The sequence below is a fragment of the Marmota flaviventris genome, chromosome 3 (genome assembly GCF_047511675.1).
Source record: "Marmota flaviventris isolate mMarFla1 chromosome 3, mMarFla1.hap1, whole genome shotgun sequence".
Taxonomy (NCBI): Eukaryota; Metazoa; Chordata; class Mammalia; order Rodentia; family Sciuridae; genus Marmota; species Marmota flaviventris.
This window is the reverse complement of record NC_092500.1, coordinates 1,782,155-1,807,901: the sequence shown is the minus strand read 5'-3', so window position 1 is coordinate 1,807,901 and position 25,747 is coordinate 1,782,155. Positions and strand designations below refer to the sequence as shown.

The 25,747-nt window shown below is 60.2% G+C and overlaps 1 protein-coding gene and 1 long non-coding RNA gene across 17 annotated transcripts in view; one reads left to right on the top strand and one right to left on the bottom strand.

The window, feature by feature from the left end:
* Tafa5 (TAFA chemokine like family member 5) overlaps nucleotides 1-21,699 on the top strand; it is a 205,793-nt gene extending 184,094 nt beyond the window's left edge. The window contains exons 1-2 of one of the 3 annotated variants that reach the window (XR_011706971.1): nucleotides 15,521-16,806; nucleotides 19,644-21,699. Coding sequence is in view for 1 of the 3 variants with exons in the window: in XM_027954649.3 (XP_027810450.2) it covers nucleotides 19,644-19,652 (9 nt within the window). In the remaining 2 variants the exon portion in view is untranslated. Of the gene's footprint in view, nucleotides 1-15,520; nucleotides 18,965-19,643 lie in introns of those variants that run through there. The other 2 variants (XR_011706970.1, XM_027954649.3) reach the window with 2 other exon arrangements.
* On the bottom strand, nucleotides 1,837-15,493 carry LOC139705135 (uncharacterized). Of its 14 annotated transcripts, none has more exons than XR_011706984.1 (9): nucleotides 13,071-15,390; nucleotides 11,879-12,023; nucleotides 8,501-11,410; nucleotides 8,214-8,410; nucleotides 7,922-8,125; nucleotides 7,242-7,401; nucleotides 6,459-6,675; nucleotides 5,437-5,571; nucleotides 1,837-5,347 (listed from the first exon to the last, which is right to left on the bottom strand). It is a non-coding gene; the product is annotated as an uncharacterized lncRNA (long non-coding RNA). The 14 variants fall into 14 exon arrangements; XR_011706973.1 differs by having other exon boundaries at nucleotides 1,837-4,979; nucleotides 5,102-5,347; nucleotides 8,214-11,410; nucleotides 13,071-15,389; XR_011706977.1 differs by having other exon boundaries at nucleotides 1,837-4,692; nucleotides 5,102-5,347; nucleotides 8,214-11,410; nucleotides 13,071-15,389.
* Nucleotides 21,700-25,747: the final 4,048 nt, after the last annotated feature.

Below are 25,747 nucleotides of genomic sequence, written 5' to 3'. Positions count from 1 at the left end.
GGGTCCTGGCAGAGCGGAGACCGCAGACAGCAGGAGGAGCAGGTGACCGGAGGAGGGAGGCTGAGCAGCAGGAGTGCTGGCCGCGGGCCAGGAGGGAGGAGAACCGCGCAGGACATCCAGAGCAGGAGGCCCGGAGCGCGCCCCTCGCACCACTCGCCGGGAGCCGGGATGGCAGCGCGCCCGGATAGCCCAGCACCTCGATCGATCTGGATTCTCTCTGAATGTGACGTCCTTGGGAGGACAAAGCAGACTGAGGATTAAGAAGTGGCGGGAGAGGCAAGGCGGGCGGTGGGTGCTCAGCCTGAGGGACCCAGTACCTGCACCCTAACTCATCTTTGCTCAGCACAATGAAAAACACCAAGCCATTACTCTGATCCCTGTCTGCAATCCATTCTGTGTGGTTTTAAATCATCACAATAATAGCTGGACATTTTAATAGATTTCGTGTGTAAACAAAAACGTCTATGGCGGGCGCCGTCATCTGGTATTGTAAGCAGTGACATTCTTCATTTTCTCAGCAGAAATGAGCCCAGAAACAAAAGATGGGGTTGACCACGCTCACATCACTTCTGTGGACACTTTTGGTAATAGGAGACATTATATGCTGGTCGCTATTTACAGTAATTGTGCCGCATTAGTCTCAATTTTCCTTAAAGCAGTTGTTCTGTGAATTGTCTTAAATGTGTAAGTGGCAAATGGTTGAAATTCAAGGAAGCTGGCCCAGTGGGGGGTGGGAACAGAGGCTGTCACAGTCCATGGCTTGGGGCAAGCCTACCATGAGGGGGCCAACACAGGGGACCAGCAGCCTGCCCAGCAACTGGACGCCCACCCGCAGGTTGCGTTGAGAAAGTTTGAAGGAGGCTTGCTGTCAGAATGGCTCCTGGGAAGTTGGAGCTCTGGCCCCTGCACCACGGGCAGCTGGGTCGAAGGTCAGCCTGTCCACAGCCACCCCACTTCAGCCTGCGCCCTCCCCTCCCCACCCTCTGGCGTCCCACAGGAGCTGCCAGGAGACCGAGGGCCTGCTAGCGGGGAGCCTGGTGTTGGGGAACCTGGTGACGGGGCCACCAGAGCAGCAGGGCAGGTTTCTGGTGCCCTCCTTCCCTGGGGGTTCTGAGGACTTACGGTGCTGACGTAGTGACGGGGTGGGGATCGGCCTGGCCGGCAGCCCCAGGGGTGTGATGTGAGGCCACCACAGGTCCCTCTGCTCCAGGACTGTTTCTGAAAACCCCAGAGGAAGGCTGTGGAAGGCAGTCTCAGAATGTTCCAGAAATCTGCTCTGAGTCCTCCCCCAGCCCCTGGGGTTGCCCTCTGGTACACTCAGGCCTCCCTGCACACAGTGGAGTCAGACGCCCAGGTGGAGACCCTCCGGCAAGGGCCTCTGGGCCACTGCCCCTGGAAGCCAGGCCCAGAACCAGGGGCCAGTCTACCCGTGCGGCTGTCCTTACCCGGGACGGTGGGCAGGGCCCCCTGATGGGGATGTGGGCAGGGCTCTTGAGCGTGTTTACCTCCTGTATTTGATGCGTCCTTCTAACCTCACAGATGAAACTGCTTAGGGATTTATTCTTTCATAAAGTAAACTAAACCCTTCCCAGCTGTACTGGGAAGACTAAGCTCGGGTATGTAAGAGGGGAAGTTAGCCAAGGCCGCCTCTGCCCACCAGCCTGTCCCTAATGCCCAGGTTCCCCTCTGTCATGGCGTCTGCAGCGGGTGTGTCCAGATGTGCCCCCAGCAGATCTGCAGGCCAAGACACAGCCCGCAGGAGGAGGGCCCCTGACCACCCTTCCCGGCAGCCTCCGTGTTCCGCAGTGGAATGAAATACAGCATTTGGCAGAGACATTTGGTAAAGATCAGTCTTTAAAAATGAAATAGAAGAAATTCTGTCTCCATCCAAGTTACTTTAAATGTCAGCTCCCCATTAAGCCCCAGACGCAGGTGATGCAGGCCGGGAGGGTGGCCTGCCCGTGCTCCCCTTTCCTTCTCCTCCTGGGGAACCCACCCCTGCAGGGAGCCTGGGTCTCAAGCTCAGTGCGTCCTCGGAGGTGGCCCCTGCTGGACCTTCCGGGGTGGGGCACGTTCTAGGGCTGTACCATGGTCCCGATAGCACTTCCTGGTCAGATCTGATCGTGCCCCAGCCTGGAGGAGTGGCCGTCCTTCTGCATTCCTGGGTAGGTGACCCTGGGGAAGTGCTCACCTCCTTCAGTTTCTCTGTCTGGAGGAGGGGACGGTGCCCCAGGCTGGCCTAGCTGGCTCTCAGGACGGGGGGAGGGAAAGGGATGGAGAAGCAAGGCCTGGGATTCGAGGAGGTCTCTGTGGGGAGGGTCTGCCTTCCTCCTGGGCGCCTCCCAGAATGCTCTGGAGGGGTGGCTTCCCTGAGGGCACATCAGCATGGAGCACGGCCACCTGCCTCTGCCGGGCAGCTCCTGCCCTTCCCGCCATGGCCGCCGTGCAGCAGGGAGCCCTGGTTATGTTACTGCCGTCCGACGTGTTCCGTTCTGGTTGGGTCTGCCCTGCGCATCTAGGCCTGGCCCCAGGTAGCTCTGGGTTCCCGCAGGACACACGGACAGCTGATGGGTGAGGTTTCGGAGATGAGGGCCACATGAGTGGCGTCGTGGCGATCTCTTCATGGCCACTGTGCAGACTGGACAGGCTTCTCTCGGGTCTGGAGAGCGGGGGGACTCCTGGGCTGAGCCTCTGGAGGAGTGGCCAGCTGTGGGCTTCTGCGTTAGGAGGGCGGCATGCTCAGTTGCTCTCCTCCGCCTCTGCCAAGCTCCCCACGTCGAAGGCGTCCTGGACACAAGAACCGCCAACAGCGTCAGGACCTCAGGAGGGAGGCGCAGCGTGTACTGCCCACAGGAGCAGCACCCAGGCATGGCCTCTGAACCCGGCCGTGAGGACTCACTGCCCGTGCCTGGGCCCAAGGACCAGGAGGAGGGCAGGACGCAGGCAGGCACCAGGGCCTGTGCTCTTCCATTCGGTTCTCTGATCCCCAAAGAGCATAAAACTCCCGAGCTTAGGAACGTGACCTCCCAGTGGGGAAGAGCCCCTCGCCGGGGCCGCCTCCTCTGGTAGAAGCCTGTTGGGCATCATGGGAAGACAGGGCCTCGGCGTGTCCCCCGCCCCTGGCAGCCCCTGGCCAGCCTGGGGAGGGCGGGACCCCTGCACCCACTGGAGGCCGCGCAGCCAGGCTTGGTGGATCCCAGGCCGACTTCGGCCTCTGCCTGCTTAGAAGGCATCGCGGCTGAAGCTGGCGGGAGCCTGACGAATGGGAGCGCGGCCACGGGCGGAGGCACTGTGCGGAGGACAGGGGACAGAGGCAGCCCTGGAAGCAGCCCCTCGCGGAACGGGAGGACGGCCTTGGGAGACGCGCTGTGAGGCCAAGATGGCGGTGACGACGCAGGAGCCAGGACCAAGAACCTGGGGAGCGGCTGACGGGAGGCACCTCGGGGCGCTGGGGAGACGCCAGGCGAGGACGAGGGCACCGGAAACAAGAGAACCCGGACGAGGACTGGGAGCCTCAGGTAACAGAAGTGTCACCGCAGGAGACCAAACAGTGATGTGGGGCCAAGCCTGGGAAACTGGGAAGGATCGGAACCCAGGCTGTAGGCCCAGGGACGGGGCAGGTGTCCACCCTGAGGGTCCTGTGCATCCAGGGAGCCGCGATGGCAGGGACAGAGAGATGACGGCTGAAAGAGGTGCCGCCGAAGACCTCCCCGAGTTCCCCCAACAGAAGGAGAGCTCAGGGACAAAGCGAAGGCGCCCGCGTCTCACATCTCACTCGGCATCTGTGAATCTTATCAAGTTCTTTTGTTTCAGATTTTTAAAATTTCTTCATTTATCTTTCTTGGTGCCTTATAATTACACTAACAGTGGGATTCATTATGCCGTATTCTTACGTGCACACAATATCATTTGATCAGTCTCCTTCCCCGGCATCTCTCCTTGTCCTCCCTCCTCCCTCCCCCAGTCCACTTGCTCTGCTCTCCCAATCTCTCTTCTATCATTATTATTGTTATTTTAATTAGTGCATTGTAATTATGCATATGTGAATCCTTGGGGTATATTTGTACATAGACGTAGCATATTTGAACATCTTGGAATTTGAAGGGAATCTGGGTAATAACTCTCCAGGGTTCCTGGAGTAAAGTAGTGTGGACCCAGGAGCAGGCTGTGGAGAGCCGGCAAAGGACAAGCCAACTGAGCTCAGAGACCGGGCCAGGAGGAGAGAGGGAGGATCTCCTTCAGGGATGTGATGGAAAGCAGTTTGAGTTGCGAACCCAGGCCTATTTCTAGTTGTTTGGACAAAAGGAATAAATTGGAAGGATTAGCAAGGATTTAGAGAGTGCGCCATCTGCATACTTTTCCTGAAAAAGTACCTAAGAGACACGCTCAAGTCCGTGAAGAGAGACATCAAAGTCAGGCGCTGCGGATTGGAAAGGTCACCCGTAAGAAGATCAGTGGTCACCACTGACACCAGCTAAGTGGAGGGCTACGAGGATCCTGCGACTCTGGCCACAGGGCGAATATGGACTCCACCACCCCCGAAGCAGGGCACTCGGTGGACTGCAGAGGAGGGTGGTTGTCCTGGCGGCGACCTCGGATGAATTAATGGAGGCGGTGGAGAGGGATGGCAGCAGGATGAGAAGGCCCCTCGTGTCTCGTTGTGGGTCACGGGGAACCATGACAGATTGCGTCCTTAGAGAAACAGGCTTATTATCAGGATAAAAGCCACCACTGAGGGAAGCCATCCTGAATTCCTGCTCAGGCACGACAGAGGGAAAAGGAACGGAACTGTGTTTGCAAAGACTGCGGAACTCAAGAGCCCAGTCTGCAGCAGCCCGGCCCGTGGTGCCCAGGACAGACTCCCAGCAGCAGTGAGATGACACTAAGTGTGAGGGGGTTGGCCGCCTGTATCAAAAGGCAAGGGTCATCGACTCAGGGGTTCAAAGTTGCCAAGAATATGCTGCCTTCGATGGGCACGCCTACAAACAGTAAGGTTAAAAGAAATCCTAGTAAACATACCAAAATAGGCAGTCAGAAGGGAATCAAGAAGTAAAGTGCTTTGAATTGACACAGAATGTCACATATTGAGACAGCGACTTACCGAAATTATTTATGTGGAGCATGATGATAATCACATTTCTTTAGTTGCTGACATTGACACAGAGCAGACACTGTCACACGTTGATAGCAGTAGCTCACTGATACATGGATACAGAACACAGTGATGTCACATACCGATAGCTGCCTGCTGACACACTGATGATACGTTGCAGTCCAAACGGAAATGAGAGCAGCCGCCGAGTCCCACTCCGCACCCCCTGCCCTGCGCAGCACAGCAGGTGTTACCCTAACCAATCACAAGTGAAGCAATCGGAAACTCGGTTTTCGTTTGGAAGTTAAAGAACTCTCAAATCAGAGGGAAGATCAAGTACCTACCATGAATAACAGCAATAAAAGCAGTCAGGTGCAGGTCTTAAGAACAAACGCTTCCTAGGTTGAATTTGCGGTTGCATATGGAAACCGGGGCGTGCACGCGGGACTGTTTGCAGTTTACGGTCATTTCTGAAATCTCTACAAAAACGCCCACACGCCGTGTCATGAATTCAGCCTCCCTCGGCAGGGTCCCGGCCTCCTTAGTCACAGTACTACATCTGCACCTGCACCTAAGTTGGGCGGGGGACCGGGGTGATACCATTGTCTGCTGCCCACAGGGCGCAGCAGGACATGCAGCCACTGGGTAGCCCGTGTGGCCGGGCAGGCAGCTGCGTCCAGGCCCCTGTCCCTGGAAACCCCACACCCGTGCCTCAGTTTCTACATGCTGCTTCCGGGATGGCTGAGCCACAGGGGCGTGCCGGGGCAGGCTGGCACCTGCAGGGCTGTCTCACTGCTCCGAGGGCAGGGCCTGGGCCACATGCACAGAGGTGGCTTGTGGTGTTGCTGTGTGTGCCTCGAAAGGCTCGGCCACACACATGGTCTCCGGTGTGTGAGGCCCACAGAGCACTTACAGCCTTTATTTTCAGATCAGAGGTAATGGAACTAAAGAACCTAACTTAGGCGACCTCAACCCCCATAAGAGGAGAGGGTAGCTACCGAGGATGGAAAGAAACAGTAATAACCCTGGAAGAGACATTCTTACAACTGATCATGGCATCGTTGCCAAGCCTTTAAAATGTGCTTCTTTTGAACTCTGTTTGATGTAACTTTTTAAGGACAGAAAATAAACCCTAAAGGACGAAGGGAAATTCGCAGCACAGATAGGGTCTTCAGCTATTCAAAAGTGCGAGCCTTCCCAGTGTGTTCATCACTAAATCTGGACATTTCCATTAAATAACATGATTTTTCTAAAGAGAAAGTTGCTAAAAATAACTGAAGGAGTAGAAAAATGTTAATATTCTCCAGTAAAATTTCCAGAGTGAAATGGTTTGATAAGCACATCCTTTAAAATATTTAGCATATACCCAGAAATGTGGAGAAGGTCCAGTTCCCTCCAGCAGCTGGGGAAGCCCTGATGCCCGGCGTCCCCACAGGTGGAAAGCCACCTGCAAGGTCACTGCTTTCCTCGAAGACGCCGGGGTCTGACTGCTGGGTGCCCCAGGACACCGCTGGGGACTCCTGGTGGCAGGTGTTGAATGGGGCGTGCACCCCCACACCTGCACGGAGTCAGCACCCTGAGTTCTACAGGAGAATTTAGATAAGAAATGAAAATCCATCTTAATATTTCAAATCAGGTGGCTTCAGCCAGCTTTTTTGCTGCTGTGACCCAAAGACCTGACAACCATGATTTTCAGGGGGAAGAGTTTACTGGGGGCTCCCCGTTTCAGAGGTCTCCGTCTGTTGAGGGCCACCTTCATCGCTCTGGGTGAGGCAGAGCATCATGGCAGAGTGCGGTGGAGGGAAACCGCCCAGGACACCACACCAGGAAGCCTAGGGAGAGCTCTGCTCTCCAGGGACAAAGTCTGCACCCCCCAAGCCACGCCCAAGTGACCCCCCTCCTCCAGTGACAGCCACCTGCCTGCAGTTACCACCCAGTTAATCCACGTCAGGGGATGGAAGCACTGATTGGGTAGCGGCCTCACGACCACGCTCCGTCTAAACTCCTGCTCGTCTCACACTCGGGCTTGGAGACACCCCGTGTCTAGCCCTCAGCACAGACAGAATGCCAACCCTTTCAGGAGCTCAAGGAAAGAGCTGCCGAGGAGGGCAGCAGGCTCCCAGTGCCCGCCCAGCAAGAAATGACTCACCTGACGTGGTAGGGAGGGGCGGCGGGCCCTCCCTGGCGCCCAGTGTCCAGTGAGACCAAAGCCCTCCTTGTGATGCAGGCCCAGCCAGCCCCGGCCGGGGAGCCACAGTCCCCATTGCTGCTGGACGCTTTCAGGACATTCCAGGAATGCAATTACCTGCCTGAGAAAACAGGTGCATTCCTCACAGGTGAGGTGCACAGGTGCTGTGGAGCCCACAGGGTCAGCTGAGAGACCTTAAAAACCTAGAGTTTGTTCAGCTGGACCAAGAGGGCACCAGAAGGCCGTCTCTGCATTCGACTTTAAGGCGTGTGTGGGCACGAACACCCTCTGCGGTCCCGGGACTTGGCCAGCAGCAGCCCGTGGGACAAATGCAGAACCCCCTGTTGTTATAAACGGAGCCTGGGGAGGTGACCTCAGGGCTCATGCCCTCACCCTGCAGTGGCACAGCTGAGCAGTGGCCAGGCAGGAGGGACGGCCCAGAGAGTGGGACTTGGGGCTGGAGGCCCCTCTGAGGCCCGCCGTGGCTGCCACACGATGTCAGCCCTTGTGCCTGCAGCTGAAGGCATCAGCCAGACAACCGGTGCCCTGGGTGGCAGGGGTGGGGCGGGTGGGGGCACCTGGAGCTCTGCAGAGGGCCTTAGGAGGGGACTCACCCGCATACACTTGGAGAAGTCCCTTACCTCCGAGCAAATAGGGCCAGGAATGGCACTGGCTTAATTAAACACGTTGAATGAGAGAGAGAAGGGAGAACTCTGCTCCTCACAGCAGAAAACGTAGACTAGCTGTCCACCTCGGCGAGCACAAGCCCTTCCCTGGAGGAACCAGTGGCTGCAGGTGTCAGGGGACGCTGATGAGGTCGCTGGTACAGGCCGCTGTTGTCCATTCTTTCAAACATTAATTTTTAGATTAACTAAAATTTCCACCCAATTCCCAGCAAAATTTTGGAACTTGTCAAGTGATTTCACTGTTTACCTCGGGGCCTGCTTCAGTCCGGGCCTGAGAGGGCTCTGGAACAGAGGTCTCTCCAGTGTCCACACTCAGCAATGTTCCATCAGCAGTGCCCATGCCATGTGCTAGACAGGGGAAGCAGGAGGCCAGGGAGGCACCTGGTTGCTGCTGGGCTCGGGTTTGGGGCCTGATGGGCCTGACCTCTGGTTGCGTCCCTTGTCCTTCTCATGAGATAAGGCAAGGACAGTGTTAGCAGAGTCCCCTGGACACAATTAAAAGCTGAAACGTGTCAGTTCTTATTGTTTTCTGACCTGTGCCACACACCAAGTGGCCCAGCTGAGAGGGGTGTTCGAAGGTGCTGACTCGGGGTGCCCTCTGAGCTGCAGCAAGGGCCAGGGACAGTGGCTTTGTATTTGGGGGGAATCCAGGTTGCTTTCTTGTCTTGCACCGTTTCTGAACTAAATTCCCCAGGGATTAACTCATAGAGACCGACGTGAGGAGAAGGCGTTGGGCACTCTTCAGTCAAGTTCAGGGGTGGAGGCTGCAAGCCCAGGTCCAGCCTGAGAAGTTGACACTGTGAACCGGGCACCGTCCCCATGGGAACAGCGTAGCTGGGCGTGTCCTGAAAGCACTGTCCTGCCACGCGTCCCGCTCAGCAGCGCAGCCTGCCGTGGGTGCTGCTGTTCCCCTGTGGTCCCCAGGCTCTGGGAGCTGTTGCTATCCCCTGTCCCCATCTGGAAAGAGTGTCCCGCCTGCCCTGGGCTGGGTGCAGCGCGGTGGCAGAGCGCTTGCCTAGCATGCACAAGGCACCAGGTTCCCTGCACAGGGAAAAGCCAAAATCTGAAGCCCGCTCTCTGCTGAGTACCTCCTGCTATCCACCGTCCTGCTGTCAGAGAAGGGCAAGTGGAACTGTCCCACACTGGACAGTAGTCGGGGCCACATCTGCGAGCACTTCTCTCACCTGCTGGTTGGGCAGGAGGTGCATGAGCAGACAGGACCTAAAACTGCAAACGGGGTGCCCAAGGAGGGTGAGGCGGCCACCCGAGGGCAGCCAGGGCCACAGACGGGGCCCACAGGGTTCCTTTGGGCCCTTGTCATTTCACCTACTTCCCTTTGACGGCTTCTAGAAGAGGTCAGTGACCCTTAAGCTATCGGTCCTTCTGGAAGGCCATCAGGCAGTGTCCATCAAGAGAACAGTGTGGCCATTGCTCAGAAGGTGGACATGGAGTGGCCATGGAACCTGGCATCACCTGAGGGGCAGAAGCAGCCTGCACCAGAACCTGCACTTGTCCATTGCGGTGGCATTGTCCCCAGCAGCCAGAGTGGACACACCCGGGAGTCCTCAAGCAGAGACCAACAGTTCCAACATTGTCCCAGTCCATCTTTCAGTCATGAAAGGAGCACGGCGCTGACCCACACCCCGACACAGACGGACTTCCAGGAGGCTGTGCCCAGAGAAGGCCGTGGGTGCACTGCCCACCTCCTGAGATGCCATCTATGTGGAAAGCCAGGGATGAGCGGCCTGCAGGGACAGCAGACGGGGGTGATCGGGGCAGGGAGGGGGGCGGGTCCACAGCTGGGGAGATGCCGATGTGCTACGCTGACCGCGGTGAAGTTGCCTGACTCCAAGTGCACCAAGAGCCCTGGTGGACACTGCAAGTGGTGGAGTGGAGTGGGGGTGATCTGTCGCCCAGTGACTCTGTGAGCAGGTGTGCAGACACCCCCTCTTCCAAAGGCCTTGCCCCAACCTCCGCCCGGACTCGGGGACTGCCTCTGATGGACAGCAGCGGCAAGGGGCTAGCCTGGCGGGACCAACACAGAGGTGACCACCTGCCAGTGACCATGTGTCCTGAGAGTGGACACAGGACGTAGGACGTGAGAAGGGCCCAGGAAGCTAGTAGAAGGTGGACATGGAGTGGCCATGGACTTGCCCTCAGGTGGGAGGACATTGAGCTTCAGAAGCAGGACGCCCCCCACTGTTGGGCAGCCCTGGCAACAGCAGGCACCGAGGTGCCTCAGTGGGAGGGCCTCTGATGTCCGCTCTGTCATTTCAAGTCCCCTGATCACAGCCGCCTGAGAACTTGGATGCACCCTCTGTGGGCTGCTGCTGGCCCAGCCACTGCGGTTGTCCTCTGTGATGCCCGCCGGGTCTCGTCGTTGGGGCCAGCAGGGAGGGCCACACGCTGGGCTGGATTAGTGCTGGCAAAAGTGACGGGGACTTCAAAGCCGCAGCAGGACTGGGGACAGAAAGGGAATGATCCGGGCCACAGAGCTGTGTCCTTCCCTGCCAAGGCTCCTTTGAACAGCCGCCCACCCCCAGCCCCTCCGCACGCTGGTGGAGCTGCTCGGAGGTTGGGGGTCGGCCGCTCTGGAGAGCTGCAGGCAGGCTGCTGGGCTGAGCTGGTGCCGCCTCCCCAGGCCAGAGGGCAGCTCCACCCGCCCGCCCACTCTCTGTGGCCAGCACAGGGGCTGCAGCCCCAAGGTCAGAGGTGGGGAGCACAGTGTGCAGGGTGAAGTGGGCAGGCCAGCTAGCCCCAGCCTGCCTCGGGGAAGCTGCGGGTCCAGCCTCCCTGGGATCAAGGGCACTCGCAGCCTCTACTCTGAGCCAGGAGCCAGTGAGGGGGCATCAGCAGGCCATCTTCTGAGTGGCAGGTGAGTGCTGGAGGGATCTGGTGGCCGCCAGGCTCAGGGCTGCCCACCCTGTCTGCAGGATGTGCCTGTGTGGCCTCCTGTCCAGCAGCTGAGGAGGAGGGGAGGATCCGGTGCTCCCCGGTGGATGCACTGAGGACCGCACGGTGGCGGCCTGGGGAGGAGGCCTGATGAGAGTGAAGGGACCCGAGAAAGTCCCGAAAGTCTAGGCTGGACTCAGAGCAGGGGCACAGACCTCGGGTGCCCAGTCCTATAGACTGCAGCGTGCCAAGGTCAAGGCCAGACCCTCGGCACCCAGGCACCCACACAGGGTGCTCTCCTCTTCCCCTCCCTGCAGCGCAGGACACAGGACAGAGGAGGTCACTCCCACACCTGTGCTCCACAGCCTGCCTGGCTGCCCTCACCTCTGCCCGCCTCGGCCCCAGGACCTTCTGCTGTGGGTTCTGGTCCTCCTCCGGGGCCAGAAGGCCCCGTGGGGAGGTGCGCTGCACCGTGGGTTCCTCCGAGCCCATCTGCACAGGTGGTCGGTTTCTGGACTGAGAAAGGCAGCCAACGCGGGAGGTGGACCTGCTCTCACCCCTGAATCATCGTAAAATTCTGATTTCAGTTTGAACATACAAAAGCCACTTTCCCAGGTAGGTGTCAGGTGCATCCGTTTTCTCTTGCTGTATGGCAAGTCCACAGGCCTAGGGATGGCACGGTTCTGTGGTCAGCTGCTCTGCCCAGTGTCTCAGCAGGATGAAATCCGGGGGGTGGCCAGGACTTGCCCTCAGGCGGGAGGAGCCCTCTTCCAGGCGCAGAATCTGGCCCCGCGGGGGGGGGGGGGGCGGGGGCCACTGACTGGCTGGCCCCTGGCTGGCAGCCCTCACTGTGTCTGGACACTGCCCACCTCCCTGGCCATGAGGCTCCTCCATCATCAAGTCAGATACAGTGTGGAACCCTGAGCCCTGGCCGGGTCTCCCTCCCGCGTCGGACTCCGTGTCCTGCACTGCAGGAGGAAGTTCTTTGCTCTACAGGGGGTGTGACGTGACCAGACCCACCCAGAGAATCAGGGGAGTGACCCTGGGGCAAAGGTCAAGGAGCCAGCCCAACGTCCTGCCGCCAAGATGGCCGGCCCTCCTTCAGCAGAGTCCACTGAGCAGGGTCCACATCGACTCGGGGGCGGGCACCTCTGGGTTCTCCTTCCTGGTTTTAAAAGGCAAAGTAAGAACGTGGAGAATCAGATCCCTCTAGGTTCAGAGCCATCTCCGTCTCTCACCTCATGGGTGGCCCAGGGGCCGGCTGCTGTCCCCTGTTGCTAGCCCATGTGTGGCTGCTGTGCACTCTGTGCAGGAAGGATGTAGGCCTCTCTGGGAGCTGTGGGGGGCTCTGGGGTGGGGCTGTGCCCGAGTGGGTGGTGGGTGCCCACAGAGAGCTCCCCAGAGCTGGTCACCATCTTGGGGAGTCAGTAGGGGGAGCCTCCTTGCAAACCCTCCCCTCGAGGTGACCCGTGGGAGCAGCATTGCTTGGGATCTAAGAGACCAGGCCTCCCCAGGGGCCCTCAGGCAAGTGCTGGCCAAGGAGGAGAGAACGTAGGCCACGGAGGAGGGCAGAGCCTCGTGGCACAGACCTGCAGAGGACAGTGCAGGACCCTGGACGGCTTGGGGAAAGGACATATCTGCCAGGAGAGCTGTGGTGACACAGAGTGCGGCTGGGGGGTCCCCCCAGCCACAGCCAGGGCCCAGGGGTGGTGCGGGGTGGCTGAGACAGGGCCCAAGGCCATGTGGAGGGGCAGTGAGAGAGGAAGCATGCAGGAGGCCACACATGAGCAGCCATGGACCACACCAGGCCCAGCTGTCTAAGCCCACCAGGGCGGCCGCCGGAAGATCTGTGTGCCCATCCACCCCCGTGTGCCACACCAACGCTCCTACGCCACGTGTCCACTCGAGCTCACACCAGGACCCTGGAGCACACACTGCCTCCCTCCTGCTGCCCACCGTGGCCAGCCGTGCTGGAGCTTCTGCCAACGGTCAGGGCTGGCTGAGGGCTCAGACCTGGGGCAGCTAAAATGCCCCGGTCAGGAGGATCAACAGCCATCCCGGTCAGCCATCAATGGCCACTGTGGGTCTTCTCTCGCACCATCAGAGAGCCCCCCATGGCCTCCTGGCCTCACTGCTCGGAGTCCGATGCCCAGCGTGGCTGTCCCTGATGGCCTACTTTCTCCACCACCTCTCCTCCTTGGCCAGCACTTACAAGGCAAGCCGCCCCTCGTCAGGATCAGGCTGGGTTCTAGCGCGGTGACCCAAAACATGGACCTGGTTTTTTTGTTTGATTCCCCAAAAAGGAAGAAGCACAGTTATTGGTCATCTCAGTCCAATGTAAATAGCAAAGAGCAGCCGCGGTGTCCACTCTGGAGAACTGCTCCCATGCTGGGCCCTGCCTCTACAGGGTTCCAGGAAGTCCTGCTCCAGGCAAATCCTAAGAAGACAGCTGTAAGCCAGGGGAAATAAGGCATGAAGACAGGAGCCTCATTTCCCAAGTTCAAGTCCAAGAAGAGTCTGGGCTGTTTTTAGAAATGAAATCTAGACTATTTAGCCAACACACACACACACATTCTTGCAGCCTATTGACTTAAAATAATGAGTCTCCAGTCTGGTTCTTTCTATGAAGCTAAGTGGGAGAGTGTGCGACTCCCGCCCCAGGACCCTGGCTGACCCCACCTTATTTCTCAGCTCGTTGCCTCCTGGCACAGGAGGGCTGCACAATCACTGCCTGTCCACATTCATTGACATCCAGACAGGTTAGGGGACAGTACTGCCCCCTGCCTGGGAACACGGGTGTCCGAGCCCTCCGTCCTACAGGATGGGCTGAATAGGAGGCCGTGTAAGGGCTGAGACAGGTTAGAAGTCTGCTGGGCTGGATCCAGACATGGTGTCTGCTCCTCGGCTGGCTGCTCAGGTTCACCACTTACCAGCACCCCACAGGACAGATCTGGGGGTGGGGCACGGTGTGCTCCCTCTGTCCATCCTCGGGCTCACTGGGGTCTCCTCCTCCTGTCACCACCTGCCTCCTCCCACCCCCTGTCCTGACGGGTTGGACACACGCTTCCTTGTTCTCTGGCACAGGGCTCCGTGACTCTGATCTGTGGCTGCAGCCTCACCCTTGGCCAGCGCTGGTCAGCTGGAGCCCTGGCGCTGCAGCCGCCTCTGCACCTGTCCTCCATCCTGGGGCCACGCAGGGTCTGCTCTGCAGGGCGTCCCGTTAGCCCTGACTTACGGCTCCTGAAAACTCACCTGCTGTCCAGGTCCACCCGCGTAGGTGAGCGCCTCTGGCTGTGCGGCCTGTTCTCAGCACAGCGAGAAGCCGGTCAGCTGGCCCCTCCCTGAGCTTGGGAGGGTGGGGCTGAGAACCCCAGAGAGGAGGCCCACCTCCAGCCCCCAGCACAGCCCGAGCAGGAGGTGTGGCTGCGACAGTGGCAGGTGCCGGGGTGGCCACAGAGCCTGGCCTGGGGCAGACAGAGCTGGGTCCTGACCTGGCCTCACCCTTTGGCCCTGTGGCTTTGGGGACGCACAGAGCCTCCAGACCCAGGTCCCTCAGGTGCCCAGGGCCATCGCCTGCCCCTCCCAGATGCAGGCAGTATTGGCCACTCCTGCTGCGTACTGAGCAGAGGCTCCCAGGCTGCAGGGTGGGGACGGAGCTGCCCCTGGCTGGGGTGGCCCAGCGCCCCATCCTGCTCCCGTGGGTCTGCTCCCTGCAGCCCCTGCCTCCCCCTTCACGTGGCGGGACGAGGCGGCCATGTGGCTTCAGAGCTGGCTCAGTGAAGGGCCAGCAGCTCAGCCTGGGCAGACTCAGGTCGGCTGGCCCAGCGTGACCCACTGAGACTGGATGCACAGGAGGGTGGCCCAGCCTGGCCTCGCAGGGTGGCCTGGGAAGCGCACCGATGGTGCATGCCCACCCTGCTCCCTACACTGCAGAGTTGTGATGACCACTGCTGTGGTGGCCCTTGGCACTGCTGTCCCAAACTCCCCTCTACCCTTGCTCAGTCTATTGCACGCAGTACCCGGCCCACCCATCACAAGGCCACATAGGATCTGTGGCCAGCTTCGCTTCTGCCCGGACACTGCATGTGTCCCCACGGGGTCGTGGGTCTCTTGAGGTTGCGAGCTGTCCAGGCAGCCTGAGATCTGGGTGTTGGGCCTCCACGTGGTTTAGCATCTGGGTCCTGCCAGGCTCAGTCAGCTGACTCGTCCCTGATCACAGGAGCACCGTGGTGCGAGCCGACGGGGAGATTCGAACGAAGGCCTTTGTGAGGAGGATCGAGGGCAGTGGGTGGTTCAGACCTCGTCTGAGCCCAGCCTAGCTAGAGCTGGCCAGCAGCACCTTGGAGGGTAGACGGGGCTGGACCGGGAAGAGCCTGTGGGACTGCAGTCCTCCAGGGCCTTGGAGTGTGGAGAGCCAGGTGGGCGGCCAGTGGTGGTCAGTGGACCCCTGTGAGGGACTTTGCTCACATGGGCACCTACGTGCCCCAGGTGGAGATGCCTCTGGACCCCCTCCCCCTCCAGGACCTGCAGACCTTACCCACCAGGAGGCTGTGATGCTGCGGTGCGGCCAGGCCCTGGCCACGTCGGTCCTCTGCTGGTCTCTGCAGGAAAGACCCGGCTTCCACCCGAGGGGCTCAGGCACCCTGGACAGCCCAGCACTGGAGCTCTCTCACGTCCCCAGAGGTTGGAAGACCTTCTGCCCTGGCTGGGCAGGGGCCAGCTTTGGTCCCCAGAGATCTGTGGTCAGCACAGTGAGGAGCTGCCCTGAAGTGACCCTGCAGGGCGAGGGGGGGCAGTCTGCCCAGAAGCAGATAAGCAGCCGTCCTCAGCCACCTCTCAGGAGCCTCAGTCAGACACAGTGACTGGACAACGTGGCTCAGGCCACCTGTGGGGAGCTTGTTTCCCCTGCCAGGGCCCAGGACCTCAGAATGGGGCCGTATGTGGACATAGGGTCCTTGAAGGTGTCCAGTTAATACACAGTCCTGCTGGCCTAGGGCAGGCCCTTTGTCCCACAGGAGAAATGCAGACACAGAAGGACAGATAAGGCCAGGGGTATAAAGGCATAGGAGACGGCCATCTGCCAGCCAAGGACAGAGCCCTGGACCGGGTGCTGCCCACCGTGGAGGAGCCAGCCCTGCCTGCCCCTGGCGTGTGCTCCGTGAGACCATTTCAGCCTCTGCCCATAGCCCAGCTGCGGGTGTGCCTGGTTCAAGGCCACGGGGCTGAAGACCTTCAGAGCAGCCACAGGAGGCTGGCACAGCACGGCTTTGGCCATCCTGGGGACAGACCCACAGAGCAGCACATGGGCGCGGCTGCGTCCTGGGCTCGCGGGGCCAGCAGCTCGCCCAGAAGCCCGCTCCACGGGGCTGAGGTGTGCTTGGGAGCTGCAGAGTGGACCACTGTCTCCGAGGATGCTGGTGGGCAGCGCAGCAGGATGGCCTGGGAAGCGGACACTCGTCCCCACCTGAGCCAGAGCTTGTGTCCACGGGTCACCACATCCAACAGGACGCCGGGGAAAGGAACCCAAGACGCAGTGTCTGTGAGGCCCTCTGGCCTCTCGGGCCCTCCCGGCCTCCCCACCGCCCTCCCCATCTTGCAGCGTGGGGGGACGCCCAGGCTCCAGGAGGTGTGACTCTGTGACACTCCCCAGCTGGTGGGCATCCAAGCCCCATCCTCCCCGTCTCGGTCCCCACCCTGAGAACCTGGAGTGGCCCTCCGGCAGGCCCTGCCGTCTGGGTGGCACTTTGCAGTCTCCGCAGGGGTCCCCAGCACCCTGGGCACCCAGGGAAGATGAGTGGCTTCCACAGCTCCTGCAGCGAGTGAGCGCGATGGAGAACCCCGTCACTTAGCCTGCAGGTCCTCCCCCAGAAACCAGCTCTCAGGGACACAAGTGTGTCCCCAAACTCTGCAGATGAAACCCCAGCCCCCAAAGGGACTGCTTGGGAAATGTGAGTTGAAGGAGGTGGTTAAAATTCAGTGAGGTCACTAGGGCGGTCTTGACCCAGCAGGACTGGGGTCCCTATAGGAGAGACCAGGACACAGACCAGCAGACGGTGGCCATGTGAGGACAAGACGGCATCCACAGCCCGGGAGAGGCCCCAGGAAGAGCCAGCCAGACACACCTTGGCGCTGGGCAGTCTGACCCCAGACCTGAAGGGCCCACGCCCCCGTGTAGGCCTGGGCTGGGGTGCTGTTAGGGCCGCCCTGCAGGCTGGGTGGGAGAGCCAACAGGAGCCCTCCCTCGTCCCTCGTCCCTCGTCCCTCGTCCCTCCATCCCTCCCTTTCCTTCTTGCGCTGAGCACCACAGGTGTTTGCATTTAGACAACATTCTCTTTCTTACGCTGAGCTCCTGAGGTCAAACAGGGCTGTTCCTTGTGTGTTCTGTCTTTAAAAAGGGCCTGTTGGTTGAAGAGGGTGGACCTTCCTGTTCCCCGTTAGGGTGAGGAGACTGAGCCTCAGAGGGGCTGAGGACAGCTTCTGGCCATGAGTACCAAGCCCACCAGGCCCTTCTTGGGGCGGGTCTGCAGTGACCCCTCCTAGGAGCCCTGGGGCCTGGACCCAGCACCCTCTGGGGAGGTTGGGGCATCCCCAAGTCCTGACCACCAGGAAGGGCCCTGCAGGTGTCCGAGCCAGGCTCCAATTCCCAAGCTCAGCCCTGAAACTGACGTGGTCCCCGCTCCCAGCCCAGCGACCTGCCAGATGGCTCAGGTGTGGACTGGAGACTCCGCCTCTCCCCACCTCGCCTGCCGTGCGATCCTGGGGGACCCCTTCCCTCACAGACAGAGTGGGCCCCTGGGCAGAGACGGGGCTGAACCACACCAGCAGGAGACTCGCGTGGGGCACAGGAAGGAAGGTGCCCACCACTTGTGTCTGGGCTCTCCTGGGGCTCAGGTCACGGAGCCTGAGAAGCTGTGAGCCCCTGGACACACAGACCCAGAGTGGGCATGTGAGTTCATGGGGTGGGGCCTGTCACTGTGTCATGGACTGGGCAGCCCTGTCCCCGTGCCCTCAGCTGCCCAGACATAAGAGCAGAGGGACCCAGGACAGGGCACTTGACGTTTCCTGGGACGGCAAGACCGTGAGGTGAGGCTTTCACAAGTGACCTGAGGCATAGGTGCTGTCCCCTCCCTGGACCAGCCAGGGGAGGAGGCAGGGCCAGGGCACCTTGTGAGCTCTTCCCTTTGGGGAGTGGCCCCAGGGAGGAAGCCAGGTCCCTGAGTGGGGCAGGCGGCTGCAGATTGGTCCTCAAGTTCCCTCCTGTGAATGGCCGTCCTGTCCCATGCTGGGGCCATGGGGCCTGGGGTCTCCAGCTGTCCCTCCTGACATCTCTCTTACTGATCATCTGGACCTTCATCTGGATTCAGAGCAGCATGCTCCTTGGTGTGGCAGACTCGTCCTGCCGTGGTGTCTGCAGGATTTGGATGAGGAGAGAGCGTCTCTCATGGCTGAGCAGGGGGGACAGTCAGGTGGCTTCTTTATCATGTCCCAGACAAGGAGATCCTGTGGCCCACCTGGGGGACCCGGCTTCCCCAGCGAGGCTGTTGAGACACCCACACAGCACCAGGTCCAGCGGTGGGATTGAGATTGAGGACACCTGCTCTGGACACAAGACTGTGGAGGGACCTACAGCCAAGCCTCCAGGAAGCCATCGCTGTGAGACGTCACCTGGACGTGACTCTTGAGCAGCACCAGGAAGTCCTACTTTGCCACTTCTCAAACTCAGAAGGTGAAGAGGAGCCGTGCGAAAGCCACTTGGCCTCTCAAATCTGAGAAGGCTGTAAGTCCCCGTGGGCAGCCTGCGGTGGCACCGGGAGAGCAGGAAGCACCGGAAGCCCTGGCATTGGGGCCGCCCACCAGCGTGCAGGAGAGGAACTGTGACGGGCCACCCAAGTCCCTCCCCATGGACATGTTTGTCACCCGCCTCGAGCCCCCGCAGGAAGTGCTGCCAAAGCATTGAGGCGCGTGCTGTGTCCACCCCACCTGCCAGGCCACTCACCTGGCGAATGCGTGGGAGGAACAAATGCAGGCCGTCTCTGGGTGTGGACGCTGGTGGCTCCTGCTTCTTACTCACCCAAGGCTTCTGTGGACAAGCGACTATGTGGCTTGGTACATAGATAAATGTAGTTAGGAAGGCCTGACCCTCTGGGGGAGGTGACTGATGATGACTGGGACAGCCATGGAGGGTGGGCCCTAGACAGCCTGACCCAGGGGCCTGCGACAGGGCAGCACAGGCTGCCCGCCCTGTGGGGACACGAGTGCACGGCCTGGACGGCGGGAAGCAGAGGGTAGGGACAGAGAGCTGAGGCCAGGCAGCCGACTCAGGCACTGGGGGGATGGCACACACCACTCAGGGTGTGAGGGAAGAAAAGGGCACAGGGGACCTCAGTGGTTTGAACGGTGTCCTCCAAAGTGGCCCTCCACCCAGAACCTGTGGACAAACCTCCTGTGGAAACAGGGTCTTTGCAGATGGGATGAAGTTGGGTCTCTCCAGTTGAGGTGACAAATCCAATGACAACTGTCCTTATAGGAGACAGGGGGAGGCCCAGGGAGAAGGCTGAGGATGGAGGCACAGGTGTGGCCTTGTGGCTTCACGCCACGGAGGGCCGGGGACTTCCCAGGAGCCTGAGTGCTGGAGCCGACCCTGCCTCCAGCCAGAAGGAGCTGGTGCCCCGACACCTGAGCTCAGAGTTCTGCCTGCGCCGGGGACAGTGGACTGCGGGGCAGGATGTGCCTTGCTCGCCCTGGGCTGCCGCAGGGTTGACGGTCTCTTCTTTTTGCTCCTCAGGTCTCCTGACGAACGCAGCCCTGAGGGGCTCCAGGAGTGGTCTTGGCTCCCTGGAGAGTCCACACCTCGACCCCGGCCCTCAGCCCTCGGTGGACTACGCCTGTTCCCTGCATCCAGCCACTGTTTCCCGTGGCCCATCAAGGACAGCCTCTGTCCTCAGCATTCTGAGCCTGACCGACCGAACCCAGGAGGGCCGGACGTGGACGCACAGGTGGAGGCGCTGGGCACAAGCAATACAGGGCTGTGGAGCCCGGCCACGCCCTCCCTTGCCGGCCACTCTCCTTGGAGCTGGAGGACGAGGATGGGGCTGAGGAGGAGCTGCAGCCCCACCAGATGAGCCCGGACGCGCAGTCGGTCCCAGGACTCTCAGGTGCAGACGCCGCCTCTCCGTGGGCCCCAGACTGTCTGAATTGTTTTATTTTCTTATACTTTCAGTATACTCAATAGACCAAAGAGCAAATCTATTTTAACGTGGACGCGCCCTCACTGTCAGAGTCCCGGGCTGGATGGCGGGGCGGGGGGAGGGGTGCGGTGGCAGAGACATGCTGGTGGCCCCAGCAGAGAGCGGGCAGCGGTGGAGGCCCCCGCCCCACGATCGCCGCGGTGCACCCTAGGAAGATGGCGCCAGCTGGAAGGACGCCACAGCTCACCTGCAGGCACCGGCCCGGGCATGGCCGGCGACGGCCCCCACTCGGACAGCACGGTCCCCGGGGACACGGGCCATTCCCGTCTCTGTGCTTAGACCGACTTTATCGTACTAAAATCACTTTCTGTTTTAACCAGTTCAACACGCCTCCTCTTCGACAGCCCCATTTTTGATAGTTGGATAATCCAGTTCTTGCCAAGAGCATGTTGGGTCTCCCGTGACTGCTGCCTCCTGCGATACGCCATTTAGCTCCAGAAAGCAAATTAAAGAGAACGGAAGTAACACTGTTTGAAAGAGATCATTAAATGTATTTTGCAAAGCCTAAAGTTATATATTTAACAGTTTTTATATGTTGTATATTTGTAGAAAATCCTATTTAACACTTAACGTGGCGGCCCTGGCCTCCCCGAGCGTGGGGCCAGGCCCCGTGTGTCCCTGGAGACTGTGGGGTGGCTGCGTGGGACCTCGGGAGCCAGGCGCAGGGGGCCAGGGCTCTGGGAGAGTGGCCGAGCACCACGGCCCTGGTGTCCCGCCGAGACTCCCGGCCAGCACTGGGGAAGCTGGGTTTCTTTCCACTTTGGTTCGAGGTTGGTGGCAACTGTCCCCCTTTGGATCTGTGACTGGTAAGCGCTGCGGGTACAGGATTTTGGTCTGGCTCTTCCCACGGATTTCGTTGGCCCTTTCCTGTCCCTCCTGCCACTCCTTGGCCTCAAGGCCTTGGGCAGTGAGTTCTCCTTCCTGAGGGGACGTTCCCCTCATTCTCAACAGACCCATCTCCTCTCCGGGAGGCCAAGCAAGCAGGGTGGACAGAGGGACAGGGGGACAGGGGGCCAGGCGCAGGTGCCCCTGCATGGTGGGGCCCGCAGCCCCGAGGAAGGGATGAGTGTGTGTGTCCTCCCCTGGCGACTGTACGCCAGTGCCCTTCGTTTTCCTGAGTTCCTGCTGCAGTATACTACCTACGAGTCCAATTAACATGACTATTATGCTAGTTCTTCAATACTAAAAAGTTTAAAAATATAACTACAGTATATAGACGTCGTTCCAACCACCATAGACTAAAGATAGGAGAGGAAATCCATGACGTAAGACCCGTTCCCACTCCATGAGCACTTAGTTCACCTTCAGTCACTGAACATGTAGAGGAATTTGTATCCTGGAGAGAAAGAAAGGCTGAGGGGGGTTTCACCACAGAGGGGGCGCCAGCGAGGGCCTGCCCAGCTCCCGCGGCCTAGGCTCGCCTGTGCCCACCGCCTCCTCTGCCTGTCCTTCCGAAAGCGAGTGTAGACACCTTCGAGGGCAGAGACCGGGAGATTTCAGATGTTACAGCATATTATTTTTCTTTGTTTTACAGTATTGAATTTTGTGTTGATTCAGCTAAATTATGAAAATAAAGAAAAAATCCTTTGATAAGCATGGCTTCTGTTCCCTGGCCGTGGTGTCCTGGGAGAGGGCTGGAGCTGGCATGGCTGGTGGGGGCAGCAGGTGGGCTGGACACCCTGGGTCAGAACAGCTCTGGAGACAGGGACCTCCTTCCCGGGCCCAGCGCCCCTGACCCCGCCCAGCACCCCGGCTCGTCCTGGGCCCACAGGAACGACCTCTGGAGGCCAGCCCCCACAGGTAGACAAGGGCCCTGCTCGGGGGTGCCCAGCTCCCAGGTGTGAACACCTGCTCCCCACGCAGGCCGAGGCCCGGAGCCGTCCACTGGGACGTTTGTGCTGCCTGGAGTGCCCCCAAGGCCACCTGTTTGGGGGTCCCACTTGTCATTTCCACCTGCTCTTTATAAATGTTGATCCTGGGCAGCTGTGTCCTTCATGGGTCTTTGGAACCATGGATGCAGGCAGCCCAGGCCCCGGTCTCCCCTCCAGGTATCTGGCTTGTCCAGGGACGGAGGGGCAGCATGAGGTGGCCCACAGCTGCCACAGGAGCCCCAGGTCAGCCCCCCCGTGCCCTCAGGTGGGGCCTGCGGGGGACCCTGGGCCCCTCCCACAGAGGCAGAGCTCCCTGAGCTGGGCCCTGCAGTGGGAAGAAGGAAGGGGCAGCAGGGCCAGCGCCCACTCCGTCCTCGGGCCACACCAGGCTTCCAGGGTCAGCTGGGCTGCAGCATGCTGGGTGACAAACACTTCTCTGAGCCTGGCCAGAGGTCTGAGGAGCCCAGTGGGGACTGGAGGGGCCATGTCACCAGGACGCTGGCAGACAGACTCGGCCTGACCTTGCCAGGGCGGCTCTCGGGAGTCCGGCTCAGGCTGTCAGGCTACCCCTGCTCCTGGGGAGCTGGTTGAGGCAGGCCCCGTGCCTGTCCTGTATAAGAGGGGGACGCACCATCCTGTCCCTCATCTGGGGAGAGAGCGGGTTCTGTGACTGACAGCTCTGGCTCGTGGCTCACTGCCCTGTTTCCCTAAGCACCAGTGGTCAGTCACCATGGCTGCCCTCCCTCCCCGGGGTTCTGGGGGCTGGAAGAGCCTTCTGCTCGCTGCAGATGCCCCCGCAGATAGCTCTGCCATTCCCAGATGCTGAGCACTGAGCCAGGAGCCCACAAAGGGGCCTGTGGAGCCTCCCTGACCTCAGAGAGCTCCCAGGGATGGCGAGCAGCCCCTGGTGTCCAGGGTCCCCAAGGTCACGCCCAGAGCGTCAGTTGATACAGAGATGGAATGAGCTTGGTGACAGATGCTGTCACCAGGGATATCATAAGCCCACCAGGCGCCTGCTCTGCCCTGCATTGCAGGTGTCCTCCCCGCCCTGTGTTCTAGACACCACAGTGACCATCAATATCTTGGCCTTGGGAGGTGACAGTGTTTCAGCCTTATCCTGAGCTGACCATCAGCCCAAGAAGCTGTTGTCCCAGAAAAAGCCACTTCCCTTGAAACTGCCCAGTGGCACTGGTGGCCCCAGATTCTCAGTGCTATGCTCCACAAAAAGGGGGACCTGCATGCTCACTCGCAGCGTGGGTCCTGGGTCAGTCCCATGCCTTTCTGAACTGGCAGTGGACAGGGCCCCTGAGCCCCTGCTGTGCAGAGCTGCCTTATTCCAGACCCCGAGGTTTGCTCCCTTTGCTGGCCCTGGCTGGTCTCTTCCTGGACCTTGCTCACGGCTGTGTTCAGAAGCTGCTTCTTTAGGGACGTCCTGCACCCTAAATGCAGTTTGTCTCTCCCTTCTGTGCTCGGAAATAATAACCACATTTCTTTTCTGCTTTTACGAATGTCCCCCTTCTGCCAAGGCTGCAGGGAGGGACTAGTCCCCTTGTGGGCGGGTAGGTGGCCCTGGCGGATCTGCGGTGGGTCCTGCCCTACCTCCTCCATGGGAGAAGCCGGCAGGAAACCAGAGCCTCCCGTAGGCCAAGGGCGCCTCCCAGTCCCTCTGGAAGGGAAAAGACGGCCCTGCTGAGGGTGCGTGTCCTCCCACAGAGGACAATGCTGAAGAGAGACGTTCTGACCCTGCGAGGTCTACGAGGAAGCCTGTGCTCAGGACCGTGGCCGGTGGTAAGCCACTGTGCAGGGCTGCGTGGATACAACAGGACAGAGGGGACGGGGCAGGGCCCTGCTGAGGCTGGACAGGGTCACAGCCCCAGGAGGTGAGAGAGAAGAGCCCCAGCAGATGGGGTGGCTCTTCCTGAGCTGGCTCAACAGGGGTGGGGCTGGACCAGCAAGGTCAAGGCCAGGCAAGGGGACAGCCCAGGGCCCTGACCAAAGGGTGGCCAACAGGAGAGTCTGGCTGTGCGTTCTCTCCTGAACTTGGGAAGGGACCACAGTGCCACCAACCCACATGGTGGCCCCTGCTGTGTGTGCCTGGCTTCTAGCAAGGAGCATGGCCTGCACGAGAGAACCAGGAAGGCTGGGGAGTGGCCACGCCACTGTCACAGCTGGGTACACGGTCCTCCAGAGGAAGTGAGGGGGGACCACCCTCCGGAGCCGCCTTCAGGGTCCATCACTGCCCTGGACCTCGGCAATGTCAGGGCTCAACAAGAAGTTGGCCCGTGCTATGGTCAGCTGTGAGGTGACCCCCAGATCCCCTGTGTGAGACAACGCAGAAGTGTCCAAAGGTGAAATGATTCGATTATAGAGGTGCGACCTGATCAGTGGATTAATCCACCGAGGGATTAATCCACTGAGAGGATTAACTGGGTGGTGGCTGAGGCAGGTGGGGTGTGGTTGGAGGAGGTGGGTCACTGGAGTGTGACTTTGGCTTTGTATTTTGTCCCTGGAGAGCAGAGCTCTCTGCTTCCTGGGTCATGGCCTGAGCTGCTTTCCTGCGACATACCCGTCCACCATGATGCGCTGCCTTGTCCTGGGCCCAGAGCTCTGGAGTCGGACTCCTATGGACTGAGACCTCCAAGATCATGAGCCAAAATTAACTCTTCCTCCTCTTTGCTGTTCTCACCGGGTCTCTCAGTCACAGCAATGCCAAAATTGACTAAAACAGCCTGGAAGCCTGGAGCCCAGTGCTAAGGCTTTCCCGTCCTCTCAGGAAACAGGAGGCTTGGTGGCTGAGGGACCAGGCCACAGCTGTCAGCCCAGCCAGCTGCTCATCAATCCCAAGATGAGCCCCAGAGGCTACCTCCAGCCCAGAGGCCACATGGCCCAGGGATTCCAGGACACCTCCCAGGCAGGTTCCCTGCCATGAGGGCTGGACAGTCCCGTAGTCGAGGCTGGGCCCAGGCCCAGGTCCTGGCAGGGCTGGTCCTGTGGGTCCAGCAGCTTAGCTCTGGGCACTTGGCACCCCACTGGGCTGAGAAGGGAGGAGCCACACCAGGACCCTGTGCTCTCACTGAGAAGAACACCAAGGAGGCTCTGGCCCGCATCTGCAGTGTCCCTTCTGTCCATGCTGGGCAGAGGGACAGAGGGGGCTTGGGCTCACTCACACTTACTCACACTTCAGAGGCCACCGGAGCCAATGCATCTTCTGGAAGCAGCTTCCGACCTACTGTGGGTCCCTCCGGAGATGCTTGGGGCAGCCCCCAGGTCACCGCCTGCCCTGACCCCTGGCCAGAGCCTCCCTCCTCCAACCCAGGAACTTGGAAAAGTTCCCCAAAGCTGGGACGGCGCAGAAACAGCTTGCCCAGGTGGAGCAGGCCCGGCCCTCCGTCCCCCTGGGCCCTGGCTGGAGCCGGTGCGGCCCTCTGCAGAAGTGTGGAGGTGCCCCACCCGCCCCACACCATCTCCGTCTGCCCACTTTTTCAGAGGGTCTCTCTTCTGGTACCCGCCACCCTTAACTGCACCTAGCGCAGGTCTGCAGTGGACCCACTGGGGCTAGCCATCAGGTTACTTCCTGGAGTGTGACCACTCGAGTCTCCTGCGGCTTCCTGAGCCTGAGAGCTGGGCCTTAAGTCACAGGTCACGGTGAGCCTCCGACTGCCCCAGAATCACGCAGGCACTCCCAGAAGCCAAGGCTGAAGAGCCCGTCAGTCAGCAGGCTGCACCGGGGGAGGCCCACTGACTTGGGAAATAGTTAGTGGGCCTGGACC